We start from the raw sequence: 23,266 nt of genomic DNA, 5'->3' as shown, positions 1-23,266 counted from the left end.
CTTGTGCGACCTGTAGGAATATTTAGGGGACAGAGCCCAGAGAGAGCTGGGGGGGCAAGGCCAGAGAGGAGTCGGTAGAAGCCGGAAAGACCACCAACCTGCCTGCGGTGAGTGAGTGAGAGGCCCTTGGAGTTAGCTTCATCGCGGGAGATTCCAATGATTCTGAATGCTTTGGTTTCAACAGCGTGAAGACGAGCTAGGTGTGAGGCAGGTGCACCAGCCCAGAGGGGAGAGCAGTATTCCATTGAGCTGCGGATGAAAGCCGTGTATGTGGTGAGGAGCTCAGATGTGCCAAGGAAGGACTTCGCACGACGGAGGATGCCCAGTCGGCGACTGGCTTTGGAGGCCAGATTTGAAATGTGGTTTTCCCAGGAAAGAACATGGCAGATGGTGAGACCCAAAAGCTTGAGTGATAGAACTTCTTGGAGAGGATTATTCAGAAAGTGGATGGGAGGGTTGTCCAGTCGGTCTTTTCGGAGAGACATCGTAAGAGTGTGAGATTTGTCAGGATTGAAAGACATGTTCCACTTGTATGCCCAGTCTGTGATTTTGTCCAGGTCTGCAGAGAGTGAGGAGGCTGCAGACTGCCAATCTGAGGGATGAAGTATGGAGCGACAGAGAGTAGAGTCATCAGCAAAGAGAAAGAGAGGATTTTCAAGAGAGTCAGAGAGATCATTGATGAAGACCAGAAAAAGCACAGGGCCCAGAACACTGCCTTGGGGAACTCCAGCCTGAGCAGGAAGAGGAGATGAGAGAAACCCATTCAGGGCCACACGTTGACTATGACAAGAGAGGAAGTCCGCCAGCCATGCGTGGAGATTTCCATGGATACCAAAAGAGGAGAGTTTGGTGAGCAGAGCGGGGTGCCAGACCGTATCGAAGGCACGTGATATGTCAAGGGAGACAGCTCTAATTTCCTGTTTGGCATTGAGGACCTCCATCCATTGTTGAGAAAGCAGAAGCAGCATGTCCAGAGTAGAGTGACCAGGTCTGAAACCAAATTGATGATCAGAGATCAAGCCATTGGAGAAGAGGAAAGATTTCATATCTGAAGCAATGATGGATTCCATGACTTTGCTGATAATTGGGAGAAGGCTGATTGGTCTGTAGTTGCTGGGATCTGTTTTTGCACCTTTTTTGTGCAAAGCGGTGATGTTGGCAGATTTCCAAGCAGATGGCAGATGACCTTGAGCAAAAGAGAGGGTGAAGAGAACAGAGAGAGGGAGTGAAAGAGCGGAAGAACAGGATTTTAGGACCCGTGGGCTGATGCTGTCAGGTCCAGTTGCAGAATCAGAGTCGAGGGTTGACAGAAACTTTTCCACCTTGTCAGGAGGAAAGGACACAGAGTCCAGGAGCAGCTGGGTACGACTGGGTACGGTGGGTACAGAGAGGGATGGGTTTGGGACACAAGATTTAGAGGCAAACACAGAGTTGAGGCATTCAGCTTTTTCACGTGCGGAATCAGCTGTGTGGCCGTTTGAGGTGAGGGAGGGGATGGAGGGGGAACAAACACCAGAAACAGTTTTGACCAGACGCAACCAGCATTTGGAAGAGGGAGACAGATAAGAGAGTTCTGTCCTGAGAACGGAGAGATATTGTTTCCTGGCTCTCCTGAGGGTGGACACACACTTGTTTCGGGCTTTGTGAAAGGAAATGAGATTTCCCTCCGTTGGATTTGCTTTCCAGGAGACGAAAGCAAGTTGTTTCTGGGCAATAGCCTCACCACAAGATTCCGTGTACCATGTACGGGAGGTAGGGTATGACAACTGAAGACGAGATTGGATAAATCTGTGCATGAGAGAGAGCAATTTACTTTGGAAAAATTCCCAGGATGAGTTGATGTCAGAGGCGGTAGAGATGGGAGACCAGTCCAGATGATTGATGGCTGCTTGAAGACCGTGCCAGTTGGCCTGAGTGAAATGCCAGACTCGTCGACGCTGAGGAGGCTCTCTGAGAATGGTCAGAGAGATGTCCACTTTAACAAGCACATGATCAGATGAGCCGATTGGAGCAGAAGAAGAGCAGCAGACATTTTCAGGGAAGTTTGTCATAACCAAGTCCAGAAGAGGAGATGCTCCGTTGACTGAGATCCGGGTCGGGAAATTGACAGATTGTGTCAGTCCCAGTGAGTCACAGAAATCCTTTGCTGAAGAGCCATGGCTGGTGAGAGAGGAACCCACACCCAGCCAACTGGCATGGTGACGATTGAAATCACCACATATGAGGAAGAGAGAGTTGGGATGGGTAGATAGAAGTTGGTCCATATTATCAGACATCGAGATGTAGATGGAGTCATCACTGTTTGGTGGACGGTACAACACACATATGAACAAAAGGTGGGAGCGAAGGGGAAGCCATAGCCAAAGGTATTCCTGGGGGTGAGGTGGAGAGAGGGCAGTGCAGGGCGAGTGAGGCAGAGAGTTTTTTATAAAGATAGCAACTCCCCCTCCAGGACGAGGCTCAGGTCTATCATACCGGAGGACGGAGTAACCTGGGAGAGATACCAAGGAATCAGAGACATCATGAAGGAGGAAAGTTTCTGTTAAGCAGATCACGTCTGGTTTATCAGAAGCAACCTGTATGGAGAGATCAGTCAAGTTTGAGCGAAGGCCCCGGATGTTTGAGGTCCATACTGTTAAAGAAGAGGAAGGGGGAGCATCGGATACAGAACAGGGGGGGGGGGGAGCGGTGGGGTAAGATGTGGAAGAGGAGGAAGAGGTAGGGAGAGCTGTTGAAGGTGTGTCAGAGATTTCAGAATAGCTTGGAGAAAGGGAAGAATGGGGCGGACAAAAGGTTTGATGGTGATTGGGTGAGGCGCAGTGAGGTGTTATTTGAGGAGGGGGAAGAGTGAGGCAGAAGGTTGAGGGAGATGAAGGTGAAAGTTGGAAGGGGGAAGAAGTGTGGAGGATGCTTTGAGGAGGAGAGGTGAGAGGGGAGTCTAGGAGGGGAGGAGTGAGGGAGGGTCTCGGAGGGGAGGGGTGTGGGGGGAGTTTAGGAGGGAAGGGGCAAGGGGGGAGATCTGAAAGGGATGGGTGATGGGGAAGATTTGGAGGGGAGGGGCAAGGGGGAAGATTTGAAAGGGATGGGTGATGGGGAAGATTTGGAGGGGAGGAGCAAGGGGGAATATTTGAAAGAGATGGGTGATGGGGAAGATTTGGAGAGGAGGGGCAAGGGGTGGATTTGGAGGGGAGGGGTGATGGGCAAGTTTTGAAGGGGAGGGGTGATGGGGAAGTTTTTGAGGGAAGGGGTGATGGGGAAGTTTTGGAGGGAAGGGGTGATGGGGAAGATTTGGAGGGGAGGGGTGAGATTGGATTTTAGAAAGTGTACGATTAATGGGAAACGAACATTTATTGCAAAATGAGTTTCTTGAGACCTTCGAATCAAAAATACGTTTGTACAAATTTAAAAATAAATAAAAAACAAATAAAAAAATGTACAAATACAAAAATCAAAAATAATCAAAATAATCGGTATCGTTGGAGGTATTGACTTATATAGGGTTGGTTTTCTAAGGCTTATATCAAAATATTAACTTATATCAAATGCGTCTTTTGAGGTGAAAGTGTGATGACGTCACCACGTCACGCGGCACGAATGCACGCCTGTGTCGTTGGAGGTACTGACTTCTATAGGGTTGGTTTTCTAAGGCTTATATCAAAATATTAACTTATATCAAATGTCTTTTAAGATGAAAGCACGATGACGTCACCACGTCACGCGGCACGAATGTGCACCTGTGTCGTTGGAGGTATTGACTTCTATAGGGTTGGTTTTCTAAGGCTTATATCAAAATATTAACTTATATCAAATGTCTTTTAAGATGAAAGCGCGATGAGGTCACCACGTCACGCGGCACGAATGCGCGCCTGTGTCGTCGGAGGTATTGACTTCTATAGGGTTGGTTTTCTAAGGCTTATATCAAAATATTAACTTATATCAAATAAGTCTTTTAAGGTGGAAACGCGATGACGTCACCGCGTCACGCGGCACGAATGATTCCATTGTGCACGCTTTCGTTTTATTTCCAAATTAAAATCTGTTTTCACTTTTGCCGTAAAAATGACATCAGTGCAGCGAGTGTGGCATCTTATTTGGTGAAATTCGGTCGATTTGAAGTGGTGAAAATAAAACGTGATCGTGGAAAATCGTAGCGAGGGGCCATTTTGAATCGGTTTTCGATTATTGCACCGGATTATTGCACCCTCCCATCACCCTCCCCCATCACCCTCCCATCACCCTCCCATCACCCTCCCATCACCCTCCCCCATCACCCTCCCATCACCCTCCCATCATGCCCCATCACCCTGCCCCATCACCCTCCCCCATCACCCTCCCCCATCACCCTCCCCCATCACCCTGCCATCACCCTGCCATCACCCTGCCATCACCCTGCCATCACCCTCCCATCACCCTGCCATCACCCTGCCATCACCCTCCCATCACCCTCCCACCACCCTCCCATCACCCTGCCATCACCCTCCCATCACTCTCCCATCACCCTGCCATCACCCTCCCATCACCCTCCCATCACCCTGCCATCACCCTCCCATCACCCTCCCATCACCCTTTATTGGACCATTTGACTTCTATAGGGTTGCTTTTCTAAGGCTTATATCAAAATATTAACTTATATCAAATAAATCTTTTAAGGTGAAAGCGCGATGACGTCACCACGTCACGCGGCACGAATGCTCGCCTGTGTCGTTGGAGGTATTGACTTATATAGGGTTGGTTTTCTAAGGCTGTAGGCCGCACCTCATTTTGTCAAATAAAGTGGTATTCGGGTGGTTCCGGTATTTGGGACCGCAGGGACGGAAAGTGCAGGTACGGGGTGCTTGGCACTCCCCAGCCGGCCCGCTCTGAAGGTTCGGATCGGGACACCGGGATTCATTCCGGTCGCCCGGTCGGCCCGGAGGTGGGGGTGCGGGGCCTGTCACGGAACGTCAAAACAAACGGCCTGCCGGGGCCGCCCAAAAGTCGGGCGTGAGGGGCGCGTCCACTAATGGAACGCCTCTCGCTTCCCAGATCGAGGGCCACGTGGTCAGGAGAACCTCGTCCCTTCTGGTTGCCCTGCCGTCCCACCGGGAGCGCTGGCAGGGTGTACTTCAAACTAAGCTTAAGTGTCAAGTGTTAAGTTCCTCCTTGCCCTCGCAAGGGAAAGGCTAGGGTCAAGCTCTTCCAAATTTCCAAACACTAGAAATCGGACGTCTCAAATTAATTAACTAATTTGTTAATACATCTCAGTCGCCCGCGACCTCTCTAGCGCGGGCGTCGAACCAGTTCATTTCCGGGCGACCGGGCCGAGTATCGGCTCGGCCGTGGCCGAAGCCGTTGATTCCACCGTAGCACGCTAACGCGTAGGCTCGAGAGGTCCCTGGTCCGCCGGGGCTCCGCGGGTGTCCTACCGTGCCCACGTCGCCATGCTCCCTGAATAAGAGAGTCAGACGTGGTGCCCGGGGACGGAGTTCGCTGTCTAAACATGGTAGCGCTAGGCCAGTGGGACCGCCGGGACCCACGTGCACTCACAAGTTGTTCTGCGCGTGGGCGGCAGTATCAGACCAGGGCGCCCAAACGCTCCCCGGCTAAAGTTCATCCTGAAAGCGCCCACATTGTGCGGTCAAACCAAGTCAAGGGCCACGTGGTCAGGAGAACCTCGTCCCTTCCGGTCACACTGTGCCTATCGGCCGGCCTCGAAGACCGAAATTGTGACGGTGTCACCCGAAATAATAATCTAGATAATCTAGACATCACGACCCATTTTCTAAGGTTATCTCTTCGAGATCAAGATGAGATGAGATGACCTAAAAACGAAACAGTAAAATACAATGTAAATGATTGGGGGAATTTAGCTTCGAAGAACTGGTAGGAGAGAACACCGATCAGTTGTCCACGTGCATCGATCCTCGAACCGGAAGGTTGAAGAAAGACAAAACATTCGCATCCATTGTGTGATGCCTAAGGATCTCAAATGCTGCTATTTTCAGTCTACCCCCACCTTCTATTCAAATCCAACAGTTTATAGTCGAGTCGACAATCAAACAAGACTAGACAATTCAAAGGTAAGTGTGCTACCTCTGCACCACACTGTTGGACGATGACTGATAGTCTAACAATGGCGTAGCCGGGCTTGGATCTGCTGAGTAGAGGATCTGTTGTCCCCCTGTCATGTGACCAGATCCTCAGCTCTGATTGGTGGACGTTTTTGAGGGACAGACATACATACATACATACATACATAGATACATAGATACATACATACATAGTACATACATACACCGGACAGGTAGACAAACGCTGCTCCAGACATTTCCCTACGGATAAGCTGTAAAACATATAGCTGCCAAACCACTTGAGTGATTGTCATCAATTGTTTTTTCTTGACCAATTTATCCCTAGATCACGCTCAAGAAATTTCATACTGATCGGATCAAGTGTTCTATTTGTCGATTTATGGCGTCATAATTAGGGCACCTATGACATCACGATTAACAAGGCCTATGACATCATCATTAACATATGTTATTCCTTATGGCGAGTACTTTACCATGAGCAAACTTTCAAGTTTTTCTGTATGGAGCAGTTTCGCAGATATATAAGTGTAACGTTTTTCGTTTTTTATACAAGATGGTGCCCATACCATGTGATGTATGACATCATAATTGTCAATAAAAAAAAATCTACAGGAGTTGCTCCAATGTTGAGAATTTTGTGTCAATCAGACCAACAGTTGCAGAGAAAGCGAATTTTAAAGGAAATCTGCAAAATGCCAGCGGAAAGGGCATACATACATACATACATACATACATAGTACATACATACATACATACATACATGCATGCATGCATACATACACAGGACGGACATTCACATCCATTGTGTGCTGCCCAAGGATGTCGAATGCTGCTATTTTGCAGTGTACCTTCTGCTCAAAGCTAAATGGTTCATTAACTGCACTGTTATAAGAGTGTTATGTGTTCATCATGCACTAGTTAAACAAATGGCTTTTGGTTTTTGGTTGAGGAATTGAAAATGTCTCGGACATGCTTCATTTGATGTGCAGGCAGGTCAGACAGCACTGATGCTCGCAGTGAGCCATGGATGTGCTGACACAGTACGTGCCCTTCTGTCTTGTGCTGCTGACCCAAACGTACATGATGACGATGGATCAACGGCTCTCATGTGTGCCAGTGAGCACGGACATGCTGAAGTTGTACGTTTGCTACTTGCTCACCCAAGCTGTGATGCCACACTGGCTGACAACGTAAGGATCATTGCTCTTGCTTCACTTAAAATGCTTCAATCTGTCTTACAACAAGTTTAATCAAAATGGTGTGTTGTAGTTTCAGACGTGGCCAAAAATATTGGCACCCTTGCACTTTTTTCAAATAACTCACAATTTTCCCCCCAAAAAAGTTTAAATTGACAAAAGTATTTGGTCTCCACAATTCTTTATTTCACTGTTAATATTACAGAACCTTTGTTTTTGATTCAGAACTTAACATATCCTTTTAAATCAGAAAATAAAAAGAAATTGCATTGACAAAATTATTGACACCTGAGACTTAATATTTGGTAGCACAGACTTTGGACAAAATAACTGCAGTCAAGCGCTTCCTATAGCCATGAATGAGCTTCCTGCACCTCTCTACTGGCAGTTTGGCCCACTCTTCTTGTGTAAACAGCTCCAGTTCTCCCAGATTTGAAGGGTGCCATCTCCCAACTGTTGTTTTCAGATCTCCCCACAGGTGTTCAATGGGATTTAGATCTGGACTCATTGCTGGCCACTCCAGAACAGTCAAGCGTTTTGTCTTGAACCATTCCTGGGTGCTTTTTGAAGTGTGTTTGGGGTCATTGTCCTGCTGCAAGACCCAAGACCTTCGAGGGAGACCAGCTTTCTGACACTAGGTTGAACATTGCGCTCCAAATTGCTTTGGTAATCTCCTGATTTGATGATGCCATGCACACATTCAAGGCACCCAGTGCCAGAGGCAGCACAGCAACCCCAAAACATCACTGAACCTCCTCCATGTTTGACTTTAGGGAAGGTGTTATTTTCTTTGAAGGCTTCATTTTGTTTTCTGTAAACATAGAGATGATGTGCTTTACCAAAAAGCTCTAATTTGGTCTCGTTTGTCCACAGAACATTCTTCCAGAATGATTTTGTGTTGTTCAGGTGCGTTTTGGAAAACTCCAGTCAGGCTTTCTGATGTCTCTCACTCAGCAGTGGGGTCCTCCTTGGTCTCCTACAATAAAACCCCCTTTCATCGAGTTGGTGACGGATGGTTTGAGTTGAAACTGTCGTACCTTGTGTCTGAAGATCAGCTTGAAGCTGTTTGGCATTTGATTGAGGTGCTTTCTCCACCATTCAAACAATCCTTCGCTGCAATATTCCATCAAGTTTTCTCTTGTGGCCATGTCCAGGGATGTTGCCTACAGTGCCATGGGCCTTAAACTTCCTGATAACATTGCATATGGTGGACACAGGAAGATCAAGGTCTCTGAAGATGTACTTGTAGTCTTAAGATTGTCCTTGCTTGGCTACAATCTTGTCTGACCTCCTCAGAAATTGCTCTGGTTTTCTTTTTTTTCTCCATGCTCATTGTGGTGCACACTGTGACCCAAAACAGCACAATGACTCCTTTTCTCTATTCAAACTGGTTGAATGTGTTATTTTTAGATTGCAGGCACCTGCAACTCACCACAGGTGAGTTCAATGCCAAATTAAAGGAGAATCACCTGCTTGAAATCTACTGATTTCTAACAACTTCCAAAAGGTGCCAATAATATTGTCCGGTCCATTTTAGGATTTCTTTGTGAAATAAGCTAAGATCTAGTGATTAGTTCAGCTTTTTTGTTTTGTTCCACTGCAAACCAAAGAAATACAAATGTGGATCCCAAAATATTTTTTAATTCCAACAATTTTCTGGAAGAAATGGTGCATTCTTTCGAAAAAGTGCAATGGTGCCAATATTTTTGTGTGTGTGTGTGTGTGTGTGTGTGTGTGTGTGTGTGTGTGTGTGTGTGTGTGTGTGTGTGTGTGTGTGTGTGTGTATATATATATATATATATATATATATATATATATATATATATATATATATATATCCAAACCAAATACATTATATATGGCCAGGCGGAAGCCAAACAGTTCAATCTTGGTTTCATCAGACCACAGAATCTTGTTTCTCACAGTCTGAGAGTCCTTTTGGTGATTTTTGCAAACTCCAAGTGGGCTTTCATGTGTCTTTCACTGAGGAGAGGCTTCCGTCTGGCCACTCTGCCATAAAGCCCAGATCGGTGGAGTGTTACAGTGATGGTTGTCCTTCTGGAAGTTTCTCCCATCTCCACACAGGATCTCTGGAGCTCAGCCAGAGTGACCATCGGGTTCTTGGTCACCTCTATTACCAAGGCCTTTCTCCCCCGATTGGTCAGTTTGCCCGGGCGGCCAGCTCTAGGAAGAGTCCTGGTTGTTCCAAACTTCTTCCATTTTAGAATTATGGAGGCCACTGTGCTCTTGGTAACCTTCAATGCCGCAGAGATTTTTTTGTAGGCTTCCCCAGATCTGTGCCTCGACACAATCCTGTCTCTGAGCTCTGCAGGCAGTTCCTTCGACCTCATAGCTTGGTTTTTGCTCTGATATGCATTGTCACCTGTGAGACCTTATATAGACAGGTGTGTGCCTTTCCAAATCATGTCCAATCAATTGAATTTACCACAGGTGGACTCCAATCAAGGTGTAGAAACATCTCAAAGATGATCAAGAGAAATGGGAGGCACCTGAGCTAAATTTCAAGTGTCATAGCAAAGGGTATGAATACTTATGCTCTGGAGGCATATCCCCAAAAGTGGCCTAGAAAAGGTGGTAGGGGTACACTCATGTTACAAGCTGGCAACAATGTTTTTCTGAAAGCCCAGACCTCTAGGAACCCAAAAAGTCTTGTTGCCAGCTTGGGAAATGGTTTGGACCAGATTTGTGGCCATTTTTCAAAATGGCCGCCTACATTTTTGGTGTTTTCTAATATTTGAGCTCTAGAACTTATATCTGGCTGTCTTAAAGGTCTCTAGGGTTATGACCTTATAACATATAGTCATACAACAATCCTCACCCAAATTGGGGTGCATGGCATATCTATAAGTGGTTTTATTGAAGCAAAAAGGCAAAAATATGCCTGAAAAACGCCTTCATTTTGATTTTTCCAAATCACTAAATTGCATACTGTGAAGTTGTTCTTTGGTCAATTTCTTTCAAAATAGTTTTAAAATTTGCCCAGATCCCTCCTCTTCATTAGCAAATCTTCAGGAATATACCCAAGTTCTCAGAAAATATGTTTTATGCATGATCAGCTACCCCTACCCCCTAAATCACAAAACGTGCCAATTTTCAATATTTCCAGATTCCAACCAATATCATTGTTGTATGACTTTTTCTCATCATGATAGGTCCAAATTAACTTACTCTATGTGATTAGGTGTTAATAAAAATTGAATTTCACACTTTAGTGAAAATCCAAGATGGCTGCCAAATGGCCATAGAATATTTGGTGGCGCGAGACCATAAGACTGCAATTTCATTCAGAGGCACTTCTAAAATGTTCCATTTATACTAAATATATGAGGCACTACTATTCTATAGGTCACATGTATGTGAAAGAGTCTTGATGAGTTGAAGATGTATTATTTTAGAGGGGGACTTTATGTAAAATTTATGTTTTATAACATTTGAATTTCAGGAAAGTAGTGTGGATTTGGAAGTGCCTTGTTTGCGGAGTATATTAGTTCCAACATAGCTGACAAACAAGGCACTTACATAAATGAAGACATAGAAGATTGTAAAATATAAGCTATATTATTTAATGTTAAACAAAAATAAACATACATAACTTGTATACATAATGCAAACATTATTATGTTACACTGATCCAAACAATACAAACGTCAATGCAATGCTTGCACCTTTAAACTAAACAAATATTTGGCACTGAATTAACAAAGTCATACCCAACAAGCTAATCTGGCTATTCATACATAAGTGACAGAATGTGGGATACAGTCATATCATAGACTAGTAATACATTGGTGGAACAGAGCTGAAGCAAGACTAGTTACATTACGTCAAATACAGCCAGCATAGTAACAATATGACATTATGGAATATACTCAAGTTTCCATGCATGTCGTCTAATCACTATCAGAGTCATTGAGGGGGTTCCTGCATAAGTCTGCACATTTGCTTTTGTGTGCTTTCCTTCACTCCGAAGTCCCCTTCATTGAAACCTGCCAACACCTCAGGCGCAGTGTGCCCCAGCTGATTCATATCTGCCAGGAACACACTGCCCCATCGCAGGTAGTTTGGCCGGTCGAAGGCTCCGAACCAGTGGAGCATCTCGCGAAAAGTGGTCAGGAACAATTCCCACTTGGCATCTCTGATGGCACGGGTGAACCTCAGGAGGATGCTCACAAGATGCATGTATTGCCGCCAATATACAAATGTGGCATTTGCCTCGTGTTCCCTGTCCATGTCTTCTATTAGGGCACTGACCTGGTAGGCCTTGGGCACCAGACGCCTCAGAGCACTGTAGATGGCCTCATCGTCTGCCTGCTGGAAAGCTCTCGAAAGGTCCTCTGATACCTGATTGATTTCTGCATCAATCTGTACTTCATTTTCATTCAGCCAATGTAGGATCTTCTGCCACAGAATTCGCCATAATGCCTCAAACACAAGCTTGTGGGCACGGATTGTGCGGTTCCATTGTTTCCCGTTGAGGATGTTCTGTGCAGTGTTCTCGCCATACACACCACTTTCTACCAGAATGTCCTTCAAGCCGGAATCTGCCATGTACTGTCCAATAACCTTGGTGAAATTCATTTGAATATGGAAACCACCAAGCATCACCACTAGGTTTTTGCATTTGTCTGGTTTGGCCCACTGCAACATCTTGGCTTTACAGTACAGTTGCTCATCAAAGGTAAGTACTGTATACGTTTGCCCTAGTGCAGCAGTCATCCTTTGGCAGTTTTGAATCACTGTCCAGATGGTGTCAAACTCATGTGCAGGCTCATTGATTATCGGCATAGGCCCTACTGTAGTCTTTGCTGGATTCACATCAGACACACGCTGGTTAAATGCTGTCCAGCCTGGAACATGCTGGTCCTCGGTGTGAGACTGACGTGCAAGGAGCCATGACACATCTATGGCCATAGCCTCAGAGATAACCTGGGCATCCGATTCCATATACCAATCAGCTTTCACAGCTACTGGAAATGTTGCTTCGGGTTTCTGGGTGCCCATGCCTGAAGGTTGAATCTCATTGAAATGCTCTGGCACAGTTACAGATCTGCTACTGCTTGACTTGACATCAGGTGCAATGGTCTTTTCGCCAGGTATGCTTCTTCGAAAGGCAGCAGACTGTGAGGCATGAAAGGAGCCTTGACCGTCAAGGGTCTCCTCTATGATGTCAATGTTATCATTAGCATATCTGATGTATCCTTGGTAGGTAGCTTGTGCAAAATTCAGGGGTATTATTGTGTTGTTTTGCTCAACATATCTGGCCAAGACAGAGTTTGCAAGGGCAGTGTCAGCTCTTCTTACAGTTTCATAACTAACACCATGTCCTGCAGCATGCATTAGTTGCACCAAGTCCTTGGACCTTGTTGCTTGGTGAACAGTGAGAGCTAGCCCTAGTTGCTTTGGTGTCTGCTTTCTGCCACCAGATGCCAAACATACTATGTCCTGTGCTATGCTCAAAATCCTTTTGCTTTCTCCATCATCATCACCTTCGGAGGTCCCTTCAGAATCTTCAAATATGCTGTCACAATCACACAGCAGGCGTAGGAAAATGTAAAGGCTTTCAGGAACCACCTTCTGTGCACTTTCAGTATTGATGTCTCCAATATCTGAGTGTCCTGGCATTGTCTTGATGTCATTTCTCATTTTGACTGCCACTCTGTAAAGCCAACTCAAGAGTTCCTTGTCCTTTGTTTCGGCTGAGAAAGATGGAATGTGCTGGGAGGTTTCATCAGAATCTTGTATCTCACTTTGTTCTAGCTCATCTGCCATCTCTGCTAAGTTCTGAACAACAATACCTGTTTGAATTAGTGGGAAGACTAGAAGTGAATCCTGTTGATTCATGGACTGTACAAAATCTGCCCTATCTCCTAATACCCTTTTGACTTTGTTCTTGAATGCTTTGTAACTCTGTCGGTCACATTGCTCCACACAGACACTGAAGTCTCTTCTCATCATGTAACAGTATTGGTGCCAGATGGTTTTCATGGTATAGATGTCTCCTCCAGACAGCCCAGCATCCACCTCCTCGATCATTTTGTTGAAACAAACATCTGGTGGATATTCTGGGCCTTCTTCTACCACAGTTGACTCAGACTTCCTCCTGAAGGTTACATAACAAGGAAGGTGGTACTTCCCTTCAGCAGCTATTAGGTCACTTATTCCTGCCAACCGGCATCTCATAATCTTGTTCTTTTGAGCATCATTTAGTATTCTGTCTGAGGTCTCTAAAGTGGCTACATTCCTCAATTGCTTTCCTGCCTTATCCTCCTGACAGAAAATACATTTGTCCCAGGACACTGAAGCAACTGATGCTCTAGAAGAGGGGCGAATGCATGTAGATGGTTGGTCACACGAGTCCTTTGCTTCCTTTTCATGCCGATTTTTCAGTCTCTCAATATGGTTGGCATGTGTAAACTTTGAATAACAGCCCCTGTGCCATACGATGTGTTCTTTTTCATCATCAAGGTCAATACTCTGTATTCTGTCAAGTGTTGAGATGTACTCATGGTCATGGTATTTCTGTCTCGTAATCACACAGTCTTTAAAGCGTTCGAGACCAACATCTGTGGGCTTGGTTGTCTTTTCATTTTTTCTGTTGCCTTGGCAAATGAAGCATGTGCTCCAGTCGATGTCCAGTGCAACTGATTCTCTCTTCCGTCTCCCGCCTATCACAGCTACAGGTTCCATCTTCATTCATATCTGGAAAGAGACAAAGACTATGTCTACCACAACACTGAAAGCTATTTACAGCACATGCAACAAGCAATATGTTATAGTACATTGTTAACACAACAATTATGTTAAAATGATGATTCGGGCAGGACCTGAGGAAGGATACAAAGGAAAGCATCATTATTGCAATATATTATGTCTCAAAAATGTGTTGGTATCAAATGGTAGACTGCATTACCTTAACTTAACGTCATAATGTGAAATATTATATTTTATTGGCCATTTGGCAGCCATCTTGGATTTTCACTAAAGTGTGAAATTCAATTTTTATTAACACCTAATCACATAGAGTAAGTTAATTTGGACCTATCATGATGAGAAAAAGTCATACAACAATGATATTGGTTGGAATCTGGAAATATTGAAAATTGGCACGTTTTGTGATTTAGGGGGTAGGGGTAGCTGATCATGCATAAAACATATTTTCTGAGAACTTGGGTATATTCCTGAAGATTTGCTAATGAAGAGGAGGGATCTGGGCAAATTTTAAAACTATTTTGAAAGAAATTGACCAAAGAACAACTTCACAGTATGCAATTTAGTGATTTGGAAAAATCAAAATGAAGGCGTTTTTCAGGCATATTTTTGCCTTTTTGCTTCAATAAAACCACTTATAGATATGCCATGCACCCCAATTTGGGTGAGGATTGTTGTATGACTATATGTTATAAGGTCATAACCCTAGAGACCTTTAAGACAGCCAGATATAAGTTCTAGAGCTCAAATATTAGAAAACACCAAAAATGTAGGCGGCCATTTTGAAAAATGGCCACAAATCTGGTCCAAACCATTTCCCAAGCTGGCAACAAGACTTTTTGGGTTCCTAGAGGTCTGGGCTTTCAGAAAAACATTGTTGCCAGCTTGTAACATGAGTGTACCCCTACTGTCACATTTCCTGGAAGTGCCTCCAGACTATTATGTAAATGTGATATTTCAGTTTTTTCTTTTTAATAAATTTGCAAAACTTTCTAAAATCCTGTTTTCTCTTTGTCATTACGGGGTATTGAGTTTAGATTGATGAGGGAAAAAAGGAATTTAAACGATTTCAGCATAAGGCTGCAACATAACAAAATGTGAAAAAAAGTGAAGGGGTCTGAATACTTTCTGAATGCACTGTGTGTGTACCCATGGGTTCAGAGCTGTTAGTGTGTCATTTGACATGGCTTCAAAGCTTTGGCTAACAACTGATGGCTCGTGCATTCACACGCAAACGGAGCAAGCAATTTCGTCCAGGCAAAATGAGGTTCGACTTTCAACAAATTGCAACAGAATTCTGAAATGTGAAATAAAGAATTATGAAATAAAGAGTACGAACACACTTGACTCTATGGCGATTCAGTGTGTCCTTATGTGGATTGTTATTGTATGCCACATGGTTCCCGCTAATTACATTATTTATGTTATCATGATATTAATGCAATAATCTTGATAATGAGGTCTATTATTGTGATACCCTGACCGAGCCCATTTTTTATATTACATGTCAAATGTTTGCTTGTAATGGGTCAAATGTTTGCTTGTAATGGGTCAAATGTTTGCTTGTAATGGGTCAAATGTTTGCTTGTAATGGGTCAAATGTTTGCTTGTAATGGGTCAAATGTTTGCTTGTAATGGGTCAAATGTTTGCTTGTAATGGGTCAAATGTTTGCTTGTAATGGGTCAAATGTTTGCTTGTCATGGGTCAAATGTTTGCTTGTAATGGGTCAAATGTTTGCTTGTAATGGGTCAAATGTTTGCTTGTAATGGGTCAAATGTTTGCTTGTAATGGGTCAAATGTTTGCTTGTAATGGGTCAAATGTTTGCTTGTAATGGGTCAAATGTTTGCTTGTAATGGGTCAAATGTTTGCTTGTAATGGGTCAAATGTTTGCTTGTAATGGGTCAAATGTTTGCTTGTCATGGGTCAAATGTTTGCTTGTAATGGGTCAAATGTAGGCCCTGATTCCATTTCAAATAGTTAAATACTATTGTAAACTACTGTATTAGAATGCTACACATTGAAGAGTCAGAAATTATATTTTTGACATTTCAATAGTGCATGTTCATTGGTCCAAGTATTTAAATGTTTGCTTCCAAAATAAACTCGTGCACATTTGGAATAAAGAACTCATCTTGCTGGTGTCGGCTGGTGTCGAGTCGATCTGCGTTGGCAGATAGGTAGAACAATGGATATAATCAACAGGATGTTAATGGAGGTCTGCTCAACATCATGGAAAGCAAGGAGAAGCTGAGGTTTATGTCATTAACTCTTCATCGGAGCAAAAGAGAGCCTACATCCTTCATTATCTTAAAGATCTCTCTGCTCTCTTTTACTTCCTGTTAATTTCATCCATCATGCACATTTAAATTTATTTGCAGTCACAAAATGAAATTCCATGAATAACTTTTTTTTTTTTGCATAGTCATTGCTTGTCTAAGCTGCATAATCACATTATGTGCAGCGTTTCACTTTCGCTATACCCAAGAAACATGCAACTCGTGTAAACAATTTAAAAGTGAACAAGTCATGAGTTATAATTGATTGTTTGTTCTCCATTGTTGATGCAGGATGGAAGCACAGCTCTATCCATTGCACTGGAAGCCGGACACAAAGACATTGCATTACTTCTCTACGCGCACGTAAATTACTCTCGCACACCTTCCCCTGTAAGTATTGTTTGAGATGTCACCAGGAAAACCGCACATAAAACATAGGCTAAAATTACTTTATGAATATCCACCAACTTACAAGTCTGAGGATCCCGGTCGATCGCTGAATTAACGCCAGGGGGGTTGACTCAGCCTGTCATCCTTCCGAGGTCGGCTAATTGAGTACCAGTTCACTGGTAATTCCCTGTTTGTCGTTAAAGGCGGCAAAAAGGGTTGGCGTCAGGAAGGGCATCCGGCCGTAAAACATTGCTTCAAATAGGGGACCGAAAAACAACAACAACCACGGTTCCCGAAAAAGGCCAACCCCCGCTTTGCGGGGAAAAATGGCCTCTAAAGGTGTTTTTTTTTTGTTTTTTTTTACAAGTCTGAGGGAAAGCCTGGTGTTGGCTCAGCAGTTAAGGTGCCTGCTTGGGATCCTAGGATCCTGGGTTCGAATCCCGGTCGATCACTGAATTAACGCCAGGGGGGTTGACTCAGCCTGTCGTCCTTCCGAGGTCGGCAAATTGAGTACCATTTCACTGGTAATTCCCTGTGTGTCACAAGAGGCGACCAACAGGGTCGGCGGCAGAAAGGGCATCCGGCCGTAAAACATTGCTTCAAAAAGGGGACCACGGTGCCCCAAAAAAGGCCAACCCCTGCTCTGCGGGGAAAAAAATGGCCTCTAAAGGCGGTTTTTACAAGTCTGAGGGTGTTCTGTTGTGAAGTGTTATGGTCTCCTTATTGTGAGCCATCTTGAGATTTAATCCTCAAATTAAGAAGCGACAACTGACAACTTCTGATAACAGGATTTTAACTTTGTCTGTGCAAATGTGCTGAAGTTTTCAAATCTAAGTGACAACGTCTTTCTTTGGCAGGGAACTCCCAGGGGAGGACGACACATGTTCCCAAGCCCCACGCGCTGTGGCCCAATGGAATGAGTACAAATAATGTCTCGTTCATGTCTTATTATTAAAAAACTTTTGTGCCAATTTCATTTTCCCGCTCAATACCTTGAAATAGACTATATTGCAAAATAATTTTGATTGCATCCTTTGTATAATGTATTTGAGTGAGATCGGAAGCAGTGCTCATGTACAGAAAGGTAAACCTTTTCAGATTTTAAAATGTGTAAAAGTTTTGTTTCGTTTGTTTTTTGGTTGCTTTCTGCACATTTTCAGATGTGACTGTTTAATGAGTGGAACATTATGGGCTACACAATTTTCATGCTGTTTTATACATTCTGATTAGCACTGCTAATAACTACTAGGCTATGAGCCAAGGGGGTTGGTCGGTACCATACAGATGGAGTAAGGCTCATTGTGATTTTTAGCAAGATATATGTCCCTAGATATGAAAAAAAAGTGATAGCAGTGTATAACTCTCGGCCATCTCTGTGTGGTATATTGCCGACTGTATGGAAAGTGCCCAGACGGAGAATGATTCGTGAATACTTGTCAGTGTGTTTCCAGGTGATTTTGGCTGCCTTAGCGTATAAGGCCTGGTCCAACACTACGACAATCTCCCCTAACTGTAGTGCCTTCCTCACAAGTTCTGACTGGTTCAATATTTCAGCGACTGTGGTCAATTCCGTAGCTGGAGCATTGATCGTGGGCATATAACCAACAACATCCTTTGAGACTGTCAGAGAATCTCTGGTGTTGATATTGAAACCTGTCCAGCTTGGTATGCGCTGCTTCTCTGCGTCGGTCATTCGAGCAAGTATCCAGATGAGGTTTTTGTTCGTAGCTGTGTACTCTGTTACTATGCTCGTGTCTGTTGTGAGCAACTGTGGTCCAACGCGCTGTCCAGCAATGTATGTTGTCAATTCGTGATCAGAGACATCCAAAGATCTTTGCTTTTTCTTGGCTATCTCAGGAAGCGCTTGTTTCGGAAGATGTGATCCATAAACTCTGGCCTGTACCACGATACCATTCACACGATGTGATGTTCCCTTTCCACTCGATGTTTCTTCCATTCTATCAATGTTGTCCCATGCCAAGTTGGTAAATGCGTATGGTTGAATACTTGTTGGTATGAGTGTCTGCTGATTTAGATTAGCTGCGAGCTTCTGTAAGCACAAGGCTGTGTCATTTTCTTCCAACTGAGAGTAAGATATCCCATGGCCTAATCTGTTCAATGTCCGTATCAACTCCGTATTCCCAGTGAGTGTTTTAACCATGTATGGAAGCAGTATATGTTTTGGTGGCTTCTGCATACCACATGTCACTGCATATACCACATCTTGACTGAAGGATTCCGTGAGCATTGTTACTCTCCGTGAAGGGTGTTTGTGTTCTGGATCACCAGTTAGTAGACCGATCAGAAACCATCGAAGATATTCTGGTGCAGTGAATGGATTCCTTCTCCACGTCGGACAGGTGATACGGCCAGGTTGTTGTTTTTTCCTCGTCCTTTATTGTTGCTCTCAAAAATGATGATGACTGATCAATGATCTTCGAGATATTTGTTGATTTATCTTTCCAAGTTTTCAGCTCCCTTTCCATATCGCAATACTCACTGACGATATATTGCATTGTTATGCAATCAGGTACAACAACAAGTTTTCCTTTTGTGTCAGCAAAAATCTGAATACAGTCTCCCAACTCCTGTTCCAATTTCCGACGGAGATGTTTCTTGGTGGATTCTGTTAGACTATGTATGCCTCTGGCAGACATCATCGTTCGCAGTTTCTCTGTAAGCGTTGTAACTCTGACAATTTGCTTGTTGGGAATGATATCAGTTCGTATATAATGAAACAGTTCTGCATATGATTCGTCTTGCTTTTCGAGATAAATATCATTCTCCTGAGAAGGAGCAGGCTCTGTATCGAGACCAGGTGCTGGCCTTGTGTAGTCCCTGTAGCAGGAAGCATGATAATGTGCTTCAGCAGCAACTATGTCCCTACTCGTTATGGCTAAAATCTTGGTGTCACATCTGCGGATTGCACAAGCTCGAAGCTTCTGGTCCGATCTCAACTCCACAGATTGGACTAGTTTTTCCCGAGTTGACGTTCCCTTGTATCTCTTGACATTTTCGCAGAAAATGCATGTGTAGTCATAGATGCGTGATTCTGATGAGGATCGTCTTGCCGGTCGCTTAGCATTGGAACACCCAGCAACAGCTTCCTCTGTTGAGCTTGAATCTGTTTTACGTTTAAGGGCTTCCAGATCTCTCTTCATCGTGAAAATGCTTCTACATTTCCTATGGTAGAAGATCACTGGAATCTCCTTGTCTGTCACCGATTTAGCGATGTCAAGTATAGGGGAGTGATCTCTTACTTGAGCAGCATTTATTTGGGTTTTCCATGATTCAAAACTGTGTGGACTGGTAAGTTGTTCATTTGGATCAATACTCAGTGATTCCTTGTGAATGATACAATGTCTTCCAGTTGGCACTTCGGCCTCATCTCTGGTTTGTTCTTCCATTGCGATTGTACTAGCAATACTGGGCAAGCACTAACACCACCACCACCACATTACCTGGAATGACAAAAGGAAATAACAATTTAGTTGGGTAATACAGATGCAAATACAGTAATGTTTAACCCTTTAGCACCTATAATATCAAAATTAGGGGGTATGGTTGAACATATTTTGAACTTTACCAAAATATGTGCCCCAAACAACCACCATATTACAAAGTAATGATATATTCCAATGCAGTGGTTCCTTGCGAAGATTTTGAGGGGTCAAATGTTACTCTGGGAGTTTTCATTTTTGAAATATTGACAAAAATGTACAATGTGAATTCTGAACTCGAAGCGATTTCGACCACTTTTTCACTAAATTTAACATATTTTTTGTCATTATATCAAAAATTTGATAAATACCCCCACAAATGTTCTATATTTCTATTACTATATTAGTTGGCATCCAGTATGCAAATTATTGGCACTCTGTGGTCCTTAAAAACATATTTATTCCAATTTTAGCAAATATCACATTTTTTGGCGAAGCAAAGCGGGCGTATAATAATATTTCGGGTGATAACACAGAGATGGCCGAGAGTTATACACTGCTATCACTTTTTTTTCATATCTAGGGACATATATCTTGCTAAAAATCACAATGAGCCTTACTCCATCTGTATGGTACCATCCGGTCAATTTGGGGGGTCTGGCTCATAGCCTATACATAGATACTCTGGTCTAACAGGAAATTGGCAACTACCAGGAAATTCAAATTCAATGGAATTTGTAGCACGTGTGTATCCATCGTTTCTGATATTTATAATTTTATTGGAATTCATTTTATTTTGTAAGGAATAAAATTTATTATTTTGTCTTGCACTCGTCACAATCACTTTGGCCAATTGATATTCATAATAACACTACTGACAGCAAATATGTCTGATGTTGGTGTTCTTTTTCATGTTGTTAGTGTTTTGACAAAGATCGAAGCGTATTTGATTTGACGATCATGGATTTATTTTATTTATTAGGCCGGCCTATGAAAAGATGATGAGTTCTTTCCTGTACAGGTGAGTAAGCAGTTGGTGTTAGTGCCATAGGTGCTGGCAGGATAGTCTAGACTCTAAAGTCTAGAGGTACGTACACCCGCCTCTTAACGTCGAGCTCAGATTCTAATCTCGTCCAACTATAAACTGTCACCCTGGGATTTTACAGGCAAGGTGAGGCATGAATATGTGTGCCATCCATTGAATGGACGTTAAACTGGGCACCCAATCTGTTCAATTCAAGTTTTGAATGTTACATATCTTACTGTGTCCTTCGCGAAGAGTAGGAGGGCTGCCACCTGCACTCTGACCAAATTACAATTCCCTAACTTACAGGGGGCACCCTTTGGTCCATGCTGAATGGTACTACATGTCCTTCGTTTACTCTGACCTTTGAAGATCCCACCACTTGTATCCAATTTCCAGACAGGTACCCATGTGTAATACCACGGTCTGTTCATAATGCAAACTTAAATCTATGCATTCATTTTCTACGAATACATCGGAAGAGCAATATCTTTCAAATAACATATTGCAAATATCAATTTTGCAAATTTTGCAATTATTGCAAATATTATTTCAAATTCATATCAAATAATATGGGGCAATATTTTCAACAAAAGCCACAAAACTCAGGGACCTGAAGGCTAAAGTTGTTAAATCTTAAACTCTGTTGATGTGATCTCGTGTGTATTCATCATTAATAATTCAATCCATCATTTGGAGGAAGTGAATAGACAAAATAGCGGTCACGTTGATCATGTTTTTCTTCACAAAATCTCCAAATATTATAGTTCGTATTCGATGAATACATTGTTGATTAATAATAATAATAATAATAATAATAATACATTAATTTTTATATAGCGCTTTTCAAGAAGCCCAAAGACGCTTTGACAGAGTACAAAAAACAAGTGCAAAAAGACAAAAATCAATAGGTAAATAATCAAAGCAAAAGGAAGGAGAAGGAGAAGAGATAGTCAGGGGTTAAATGCTGTGGGTTAAATGTTGAATGCAGTGTTGAACAAGTGGGTCTTGAGTGATGTTTTGAATGTGGTGAGTGAGGAGGAGTCTCTGATGGTGTGAGGTAGTGAGTTCCAGAGGGTGGGAGCAGCGATGGAGAAGGCCCTGTCCCCCCAGGATCTGAATTTGGTCTGGATGGGGGGGGGGGGTCAGGAGGTTGGTACCAGCAGAGCGGAGGTTGCGGGTGAGAGTGTGTCTGGAGAGGAGGTCAGCCAGGTAGGATGGGGCCAGGTTATGGACGGCTTTGTAGGTCAAGAGGAGGATTTTGTACTGGATTCTCTGGGGGATGGGGAGCCAGTGAAGCTTGTAAAGGACGGGGATGATGTGGTCACAGGTCTGGGAATGGGTGAGTAGAGGGGCAGCGGAGTTCTGAATGTATTGGAGTTTATTGGTGATTATTGAGGGTGAACCATAGAGGAGGCTGTTGCAGTAGTCCAGACGGGAGGTGATTAAGGCGTGGATGAGGGTTTCTGCAGCTGTGGAGGAGAGGGATGGACGGAGATGGGCGATGTTTTTCAGGTGAAAGAAGGCTGTCTTTGTGATCTGTTTAGTGTATTTGTCGAAGGAGAGGGTTTGGTCAAAGATGATGCCAACGTCAAAGCCAGATGATGATGGTCAAAGATGATGATGCCAGTTTGTCAGGATAGAGTGGGTGGCGGTGGAGATGGACTTGGTGGAGATGAAAAGCTGGATGTCTTCGGCGAAGCAGTGGAATTGGAGACCATGACGGCGGATTAAGTGACCAAGGGGGGACAGGTACAGGATGAAGAGGAGGGGGCCAATAACTGAACCTTGGGGGACACCTTGGGGGAGGGGAGCAGTGGGGGATTTGCAGTTATTGATGGAGATGAACTGGCGTCTGTCAGAGAGGTATGATTTGATCCAGGAGAGGGCAGTGCCGGTAATGTTAAAGGTGGTTTCAAGTCGGGTGAGGAGGATGGTGTGATTGATGGTGTCAAAGGCGGCGCTGAGGTCGATGAGGATGAGAATGTTGAGGTTGCCAGCGTCAGAGGAGAGGAGAAGGTCGTTGGTGATTTTGAGGAGAGCAGTTTCAGTACTGTGGTTGGAGCGGAATCTGGATTGGAATGTTTCATACAGGTTATTGGCAGAGAGGTGATGTTTAAGTTGAGTGGCTACAGCGT

General features: G+C 43.7%; 1 protein-coding gene across 4 annotated transcripts in view; it reads left to right on the top strand.

The window, feature by feature from the left end:
• Nucleotides 1-20,934, top strand: part of LOC137411728 (KN motif and ankyrin repeat domain-containing protein 1) — a 160,102-nt gene extending 139,168 nt beyond the window's left edge. For all 4 annotated transcript variants that reach the window (XM_078780205.1, XM_078780181.1, XM_078780188.1 and 1 more), the window contains exons 9-11: nucleotides 7,061-7,261; nucleotides 16,566-16,664; nucleotides 17,522-20,934. In XM_078780205.1, the coding sequence (XP_078636331.1) occupies nucleotides 7,061-7,261; nucleotides 16,566-16,664; nucleotides 17,522-17,584 (363 nt within the window). In that variant the 3' untranslated portion in view covers nucleotides 17,585-20,934. The remainder of the gene's footprint in view (nucleotides 1-7,060; nucleotides 7,262-16,565; nucleotides 16,665-17,521) is intronic.
• The last annotated feature ends 2,332 nt before the right edge of the window (nucleotides 20,935-23,266 follow it).

Source organism: Myxine glutinosa, chromosome 1 (genome assembly GCF_964187855.1).
Source record: "Myxine glutinosa chromosome 1, kmMyxGlut1.1, whole genome shotgun sequence".
NCBI lineage: Eukaryota > Metazoa > Chordata > Myxini > Myxiniformes > Myxinidae > Myxine > Myxine glutinosa.
Note: the sequence above shows the minus strand (reverse complement) of the source record. Positions and strands in the feature narration are given on the sequence as shown.